General features: G+C 42.4%; 1 protein-coding gene across 3 annotated transcripts in view; it reads right to left on the reverse strand.

Moving 5' to 3' along the window:
• The window catches only part of Asph (aspartate beta-hydroxylase), a 219,963-nt gene that overhangs the window by 132,481 nt on the left and 78,129 nt on the right, over nucleotides 1-9,353 (reverse strand). For all 3 annotated transcript variants that reach the window (XM_036178438.1, XM_036178440.1, XM_036178437.1), the window contains 5 exons: nucleotides 9,110-9,232; nucleotides 6,324-6,356; nucleotides 5,149-5,205; nucleotides 3,578-3,628; nucleotides 3,106-3,138 (listed from right to left, as the gene is read on the reverse strand). In XM_036178438.1, the coding sequence (XP_036034331.1) occupies nucleotides 3,106-3,138; nucleotides 3,578-3,628; nucleotides 5,149-5,205; nucleotides 6,324-6,356; nucleotides 9,110-9,232 (297 nt within the window). The remainder of the gene's footprint in view (nucleotides 1-3,105; nucleotides 3,139-3,577; nucleotides 3,629-5,148; nucleotides 5,206-6,323; nucleotides 6,357-9,109; nucleotides 9,233-9,353) is intronic.

A 9,353-nucleotide genomic window follows, 5' to 3' on the forward strand; every position in this document is an offset into this window, starting at 1 on the left:
AAAAACAAACCTCCTAGTCTGCCTCAATGGAAATAAATCTGTCCATTTACACACAGAGGAAGAACTGCTTTTGAGTATTGACTATGTTTTAGACATTATTCTTGGTATTAGAGGACAACCATGCCACCTGGCAGTTGGCACTTAAACAGGTACAAACAAACCTCTACAGACTTTGGGAGTGAAGCCAGATCTTTCTTGGGCCAGGTGACTTTTGCCCTGCTTCTTCTACCTCAGTCAGATTTCTTCAGTGACTGACACTGGATCTTCTCTACTCAACCCACCCCCATCAGTACCTGAAAACAACCCCCGTAAGCACAGCGACAGCATTAACTCAGGATACCTCTAGGCTCCACCTTAAAGGATCTCTTAGCAACAGGCCTTGCTCCAACATCCACCGTGGGCTTACAGGGCTCTCTCCTTTCTCCATCACCCAGTCCTTTTAAGAAAAGGTAATACTACCAGGTAGTAGAGGTGTGCTCCTAGACACAGGATCTACCTTTCACCCCATTCGTTTATACCAGGCAGTAGAATCCTGCCCCCCAGTATGGGGCCTACCTTTGACCCCGTTGTCCTCTCATTAGAGGGTTTACAGTCTGGTTCCAATCACAGGAATCCCCGAGCACTGGACTCCACTGCAAGCTGAAAACCACCAAAGGCTTCTCTGGTCTCACCTCTTGGGGAGCTCAAAGCACCCTCACTATCAGTTTGCATGAAACTGGGCTCAAGAATTCTCTGTCTCCCAGTTTCTCTTTTCTTAGAAAAAAGCCCAGCATCCATCAAGCCAGCAGAGGAGTCACCGTTCTGGGCTCCTTGTACCCGACTTCCCATCTATCTACATGCTGCAAGCCCTAAGAGTTTTACCCTCTAGACGCTGCTCAGCCATGGCCACCACCCTCCCCTTTACTGCCACTACCAACCGCCATCCCTGCCATCCAGCCTGTCCACTGAACAGCAGCAGAGCCACACACAGCTCGAACATGGCTCCTAGAAGCACCAGGCCCCACCAAACATCCCTTTCTGGAACTTATCTCCTTTGGGTCCTCAACTGACCTAAATACGACTTGGAGGACAGGCCAGACTTCAATAACTACCATCACCAACCATTTCTCCACTGCTGACCCTTGTCTATCTCCAGCTCATTATCCACCAGACTCATTAGTGCATTCAGAATGCAGATTTGACTTTGCAGTACCCCTGTGTGCCACCCCAAGAGGACAGAGTTGTTCTTGACCTTGTCTACACATCTCCTCTGGACATGGATCAAAGAGCCATTTTAGCTCCATCCCTCTCTCACACCAGAGAATCCATAAACAGACGTCACCAACCACACTCATCTCCATGGACCTAATTCACAAGCCAGCATGTCTTTTATTATAGACTTGCCCCGCAATGAACTGGCTCCCACGAGTACCTGTCAGCTCTAACAAAAGGCTGCACTGGAATCACTGGCCAATTTCGTCCTCCTGCCACACTATAAAGTCTGTGAGAACACCAAACACATGTGTCCTTTATGACAGCTGCAGCCTGTGCTACTGATAGATAACATGTATACAAATAGCTCAGTGAGCTAGCAAGGCTGTGACATCACTTCCTAGGTTGTGCACTGTAGGCTTGATGCTTTCAGGGACATCTGTGAGGTGGAAAAGCCTGTGTTTACAGGTTCTAGAGAGTTTGATGGAGAATGGACATGATATTCTTCCACTGTTTCTACCTGATGGAGCTTCACTTATATACAACAAGGCAATGCAAAGCATCCTACCAAATCCTGGTGTCCATTTAGGTCAGGTCATAGTCACTACCTTTTGTTAACATTTTAAAATAATACTTATTATACTTGGCGGTGGTGGTGCATGCCTTTAACCCCAGCATTTGGGAGGCAGAGGCAGGAGGATCTCTGTGAGTTTGAGGCCAACCTGGTCTACAGAGCGAGTTCCAGGCCAGGCACCAAAACTACACAGTGAAACCCTGTCTCAAAAACCAAACAAACAAACAAAAATATTGCCATTGAGTGTGATATCCAACTTAAGTCTTGTTACATTTGATTTTAGATTCCTCTAAATCTGAGCTAGTCTAAACACTATAGACCAACCATGTTTTTTAAAACCAGGACAATGATTGGAAGAAAGCAGAAAAATATCCCATATCTTAGCTCTAGAAATAATCTTTAATGTGTAAATTCCCATTTCTCCTTCAAATTCAACACTGAAAATTTAACGCTATCTCAATGGCCAAGTTTTTTAATTTTTTAAAAAAACTGTATGCAAAGACAACCTAAGCTTATCATTTATATCCCATTAGAAACAGCCATCATAGATAGTGGTCTTGATACTTTCCCAGATCTTAAACACATACATAACAAACAGCATGTCAGACCTACACACAGACTGTCATTTTTCTTTCTCTGTGCACTTTGCCAGCTCTCAAAAAGTTGTAACTCCTGGAAGTAGGGCTCCCATAACCTCACAACTCACAGATCTGAATTTCAATGTTGCAGTCTCCTCCAGGACAAAAGCTCCTTACACTGAGATCGGTTCCCGCCCACTTTCTCAGCCTTCTCCCTGTCTACTCAGTTACTCTCAGCTGACATCTGTCTTCACACAGTGCTGGAAAACAGTCTATTTGGTGGAACCCAACAAAACAGTCCTGGGGTTACTGGAGACAAGAGCAGGGCAGCCACCTAACACCAGTCTGCCCCACTTCCACAGACTACACGTGTACTTCCAGCCAGAGCCCAGCTCTCGGAGTCCCCCACCAGGACAAAAGGCCATGCAAGTCACCTCCAGGAGAGGACAGCTTTGCAGAAACAAACTCTGACTGACTTCGAGGTCATTCATTCATAGGTCAGCCAGAAGAGGTGAGTGCAAAATGGCATCAATGCTTTAAATGACTTATAACTGCAATTTGTAAAAAGCAAAATAAAGTAAGGTATTATCTAGACCATGGAAATAGGTAAAAATTTTCCCCTGTGAATTCTTTCACGATGGTGTTCCTTTGAATGTTGCATGATATTTATACCTTAGAACATAATTCTCTATATTTTATACTTAAACTATGAATAAATTTTTAAACAAATAAATGGCTTAGGGTTAAGAAATATTTACAAACCTGGTTCATCACTGTCTTGGTGTGTTGCTTCCTCTGCAAAAAATGGAGATTTAAGACAAAATAAGTATTAAACAAGATATTAAAGCTATGTAACTAAAGAAAAAAAGGAAAAAACAAATACCAAAGAACCTTATCTTAAACACAGATATCTAATTAATGTTGCAGTTACAAACGTGTGCCTCTGTCCAGAGGGAATGAATGTAAAAGAAGGAAAATTATTCTCATAAAAATTGCTGCTAATAATCTATAAAAACTTAGCACTAGCAGTTAGTGGCCCGCTTTGTCACAGTGTGGCTGTCAGTAGGAGGAGATAAGCACACGATATTCCTTTAATAAACTACCTTTGATACAGGACAAAAAAGTCCAACTGAAACTGCATCTTTAGTCTTTGAGAGAAAAAGCCACCAAATAAACACAGCAGCACTGAGGACCCTTCCGTGGCTGAGATGCGAATGGCAAGACCCATCAATACCTGCACTCTGCTGCTGCTGCTCCTCAGCCTCTCTTGCTGCGTCGCTGGGATCTAAAACAGGCAAGAAAAGAAAGATTGTGCCTGACAGTAAACAGCACACAAATCACAGACACCATTCTAGAAGAGTATAAATTAATTCTAACCTGGAAAACCTTATAAGGTAGATAGCGCTGTGGCTTGGATATAAAATGTCCCCAAAGGCTAGGGCCCCAGTCGGTGGCACTATCAAGAGGTGATTGATCATAAGGTGTTAACCTCATCAATGGATTAATCCATCAATGAATTCATAGCTGAATGGGCTCTCAGGAGGTGGGGCCTCCTTAGAGGAAATAGGTCATTGTGTCACTCGGGGTCTTTGAATACAGCTTGCCCTCCGTTCACATCTTTTTGCTTCCTGGGTATCATGATGTGAGTAGCCTCACTCTGCCATCTGCTCTTGCTGCATAACATTCTGCTTTGCCTCAGGCCCAAAGCAATGGAGCCTGTAAATCCAAACCTAAAACATGGGCTGGGAAGTAGGGCAGTGGTAGAGTGCTTGCCTAGTACTTAGGTGGCCCTGGGTTCAAATCCCAGCATCACCACTAAAAATAACAAGACTAATAATGGAAATCTGATTCTAGGAGCAGAGAGAAGTCTTCCCTCCATGGTTTGATCCTGCTATCCCATGCCAGGATATATACTTTGGGAGTCTACGTCTGTATACAACAGAGACATCTGCACGTCTACATTTGCAGTGACCCTATTTACAATAGCTAACTCATGGAGTCAGTCTAAGTGTCCAATGACCAGATATAGACAAAATGGTACAAATAAAGTGATGTTTCGTTTCACCATAAAGAACACAACTATGTCATTTGAAGTCAGTGGATTGAACTGAAGATGTCAAGTTAAGTGAAGGAAGTCAGAATCTGAGAGACCAATATGTTTGCTCTCCTGTGAAAACTTTATTTTAAAGAGGAAGGGGAAGGGGAGAGAAAGGGAAAGAAAGCAAGAGCAGGAGGAGAACTTTTTGGAAAATGGAGGAAAGGAGAATGATAGGAAAGCCAGAGAAGGGTGTGTAGGAGTGTGTGTAAATATATAATGTGCACTGTGCAAATGGATGAAAATATCATAATGAAAGCCGGTATGCTAATGACTCTGAACAATGGTTCGTCCTTGAAAACTGACCTCTCCCGGGCATTTTGTCACAGCAATAAAAACTAACACATGTACTGCTACTCTCCTTAATAAAAGTTAACACACAGAGTCCCACAAGCTGCTGTCTAGTTGCAAAGATGGTTACAGAGCAGACTAAGGTTCGCAGCTTCCTGCCTCTATGACATCTCACTTTCTTCCTTTCCAGTGCCCCTTTAACGGAACCCAATGGTGTGAAGAAAGGCAACCTTTTCTCTCCATTTACCTTGTACTGTTAAATGATATGCAGAAAACTCTGTCATCTAGGGGATGTGAGCAACTGCAAGAATTGTGAAGACACCTCTGAGGGAAATCAGGGTAAACCTTTCACCCACTTGAGCTGTCCTGAGTCACAACCTCCATCAGAAAACCCATTGGTAATTTTAATATTTACAGACCTGAGCGTTCTTGCCTGTGCATCATCTCTTCCACATCATTTGGATGGTCCTGGGATGCTATAAATTAGGAAAGTGGAAGTTAAAATGTCTCAAATAAGGCTTAAATGTGATACCTAAAACCAGAAAGCCACAAATCCTGTGATGTACCATGTTCATTCAGGAACAAACTTGCATGAACTATACTTAATGCCAAATACAAAGATAAGGCAGTTTCCAACAGCAATGAATTTATAATCCATGCATAGAGCAGCAGAGGTATAGTCTCATGTGGCATATCCAAATTCAGAAAGTCAGCAATTCACAACATATGAGGACAGCGCAGGTCAGTCCTCTTTCCACATGAGGTCTTACCAGACTGGCTCCAACTGTAACAGTCCAGTGTTTACAGGTCTACAGCACTGAAGGGATTCAGGTCCTAAAGGCCACTCAATAACACCAAGAGTCATTTGCTCTGATACTAGAAGGAAAACTAGTCAAAATAGGCTTCCTGAAAGATGATAAATCCAGCTTGAGCATGGACATGCTTTCTAGGGTCTCATGACAGGCAGGAAATCATGACATAGATCTTTCACCAACTTCACAATTTAAAGCTATAAAGCATGCATGCACACTGTTTTGTGACTATTTTCCTTCCTCTTTCTTTTGTTTGAGACAGGTCTTACTTTATAGCCCAGGCTGACCTCATGGCAATCGTCCTGTCTCAGCCTGCTAGGTGCTGGGATTATAGGTGTGAGGCACCATGGTTTGTTGTTGTTGTTGTTGGTGGTGGTGGTGGTGGTGGTGGTGGTGTGCTTGTGTGTGTGTGTGTGTGTGTGTGTGTGTGTGTGTGTGTGTGTGTGTGTGTGTGTGTGTGTGTGTGTTTTGACAAGGCTGCACTATATATAACCCAGGGGAGTTTTGAACTAACGACCTTCCCACTTGCACTTTCTGAGTCTGAAATTACAGGTATACACCATCAGAACGAAATGCAATTCCTTTGCAAATCTGGCACAGCAATTTCACTACCTGGAATTTAAATTCAGAAAATGAATATAAATGAAACACAAGTAACATTATTGGCTATATGTCATATGACACACTGAATAATTTAAAAATATTAACAAATAATATTTTTTGTAACTCATGATGCTGTTAGAAGATTCACTCTAATTAATAAAGACTAATAAAAATCTTACCCGTCTCTTCCATATGGTAACTATCCTCAGTTTCTGAAAGAAAAAAAAGCATTGGGTTGATATTACTACTCTCTCATATATGGTATCTGTATCTGCTATATGTCTATTTTGAATGATAATTCAGGTAACTCCAATGCCTATCAATGATTTTATTATAAAACTATCAAAATAAAGCAGGGAAATATCAATGAAGTCTCTAACATTTAATCACTACTTTACACCACACATCTCATGCATTCTCACTATACCCACTCAACAGTCCCACAGTGTTGGCACACACCAAATCCTGGGGAAAGAGAGAAGGCAATTCACACAGTGACCCCAGGGCTGATGCCGGAAAGTTGCAAACTGTCAGTCCATTTCACACTCCACTGTGGCATTCTGGCTACCAGCTCTGCCCCACTGTTTCCCACAGTGGAAATGCATGTTGAAACACAGACGAAAACAAGAAGAGAGGAGACTTGGTGTGTTTGCAAAGCTAAAAACGAGTATGGCTTCCTGGTTTGGTTTTGTTTTTAATTGGTTGGTGGTTGGTTGGTTTTATTTTGTTTTCAGATGAGGTCTCACTTGATGGCTACGGCTGGTGTAGAACTCTCTACAGAGACCAGGCTGGCCTTGAATTCACAGAGATCCACCTGCCTTTGCCTCCTGAATGCTGGCATTAAATGCATGTACCACCACACCTGGGATTCTATTGATTTTTGAAACAAGATCTCTCACCATCCAGCCTGGCTTCTAACTAATGGACTGTAGACATGTGCCACCACGCCTACACAGAAAATGCCCGGGTCATTGAGCTCACTGCCTCCAACAATAAAAATGCCACCCTTTGGCCGGGTGGTGGTGGCACATGCCTTTAATCCCAGCACTCGGGAGGCAGTGGCAGGAGGATCTCTGTGAGTTTGAGGCCAGCCTGGTCTACAGAGCGAGATCCAGGAAAGGCGCAAAGCTACACAGAGAAACCCTGTCTCGAAAAACAAAAAAAAAAAAAAAAAAAAAAAAAGCCAGCCTTTGATTCTCACCACTATAATCTTTGTATATTAGACATCCTTTGACAATTGTGTCCATGGACAGAATATGTTCTGATCACATTTGCCCTCCATCACCTTCTCTTCATCCTCTGTACTCTCTACAACACCTTCTCTTCATCCTCTGTACTCTTCTTTCCAACAAGGCCACTCCATACTCTCTTTTCTGTTTTTTTTTATGATTCAATCTTTGTATATTTTATTTGACAGATCAGAAGGTGCAAATATTTTTATTTCTAAAGACTCTCAATGATAAAACATTTTGGTTCAAATTTAATCTGTTTTTATCAAAGATTATGATAGAAAATAAGGTTTCTAGCTGGGTGTTGGTGGCGCACGCCTTTAATCCCAGCACTCGGGAGGCAGAGGCAGGCAGATCTCTGTGAGTTCGAGGCCAGCCTGGTCTACAAAGCTAGTTTCAGGAAAGGTGCAAAGCTACACAGAGAAATCCTGACTCGTAAAAGAAAAAAGAAAAAGTTTCTTTAACTTACAGGCTTCTTAAAAGTATTTTATCAGACCAGAGCTGACCTCCTAACCTTGCTAATATTAAACCCTTCCTGCTTCAAATATCAAATCCATGTGAACTGTAATTAGAAGCAACTCAATAAAAATTCTGAGCCCCTGTAAACCACTCTGAGCCATCTAAGCCAAAGACAAGAGAGACAAGCATGACACCATGAAAATGGGGACATCGTTGCTGGAGCATCTTTACTCAGAAATTAGAAACATGTTCCTATGGAATCAGGACATGAATGATTGAGTTTGAACACCGTAACCTTGTCCACCAACACCTATCTTCTATGTATAATGCAGCCAAAATCAGATGTATGTTCAAAAGCACCTTAGGCTGCATTTTGATACACACATAAAATATATACTGTATACATTTCTGATAGTTGCCATGGATGCTGCCCACCAATGCTAACACTTTTTCTACAGAGACTGCCTCTCTTGCTCTAAGCAGGCTTAGATGAAAATTTCTAGAAAATCTTCATCAATTAGAAGCCCCCTACACTGAAGAAATTTCCCAGCATATTGTGTCAGAAGTGTTTATGCTTTGCTGTTTTGTGACTTGCAGTTTTTGCAACCATTTGTTAGCTAGTTAGCACAGACGTTTTTTACCCAATTAATTATAGTTGATTATTGTCTTTGTGCTCCAATAGCAGCTGAGAGGCCTAGCATTGACTGAATTCTCCACTAGCTGAAAACACATGCTACCTGGCTAATTACAAAAAATGTCTGGGGACATGTGTTATGGAAGCTACATACTACGTTCTGCCCGGTACAGGGAGACAGTGCTGTTAGAACAAAACCCAGGGGCAGACAGCAAGAGCAGTGGTTCTCCTGACTTGAACTTCATGTATCACATGGCACCTAGGTGGTGCCACACGGGAGAGGTTTGCTGAAGCACTGTACTCACCATGATCAGAAATCCTCTTATTCATGTGTTTCCTTCAGGCTTTCAAAGAAATCAGTATTATTTTATTTTAGAGAAAAGTTCATTCACTTTGGAGCACTAAGCTAAATCCTCAAAATAGTCAGATAAAATTAAATATTGCTCTTAAAGGAATTTTAGGAACATTTTAATAATTAAACTATAAACTATCAATTATTTTATTTATTGATTTTATGTGCATTGATGTTTTGCCTGCACTCATGTCCAGACAGTTGTGAGCTGCCATGTGGGTGCTGGGGACTGAAGCACACAGCCATCTCTCCAGCCCTCCTATCAACTATTTTAAAACAAATGTGTTCTACCTTCATGAAGTGCCCCAGGTTCCAGGGCCTCAAATCTGTCATCTCCGTCAGTCACTGTGAGGAGGAAGTCCTCAACCTCTGGCTGTGATTCTCCTGCTGGCCCATCTGCTTCCAGCTGTGGGTCTTCAACAAGGAGAAATAGTGAGTAAGGGGAACCGGGAAAACATTAAGAGTTCACAGCAGTAGCCAACCTAGACAGGCCCATCTGCAGCCACCCCAGGAGCCTCGGCCACTGTCCCCCACT

The sequence above is a fragment of the Onychomys torridus genome, chromosome 2, assembly GCF_903995425.1.
Source record: "Onychomys torridus chromosome 2, mOncTor1.1, whole genome shotgun sequence".
Taxonomy (NCBI): Eukaryota; Metazoa; Chordata; class Mammalia; order Rodentia; family Cricetidae; genus Onychomys; species Onychomys torridus.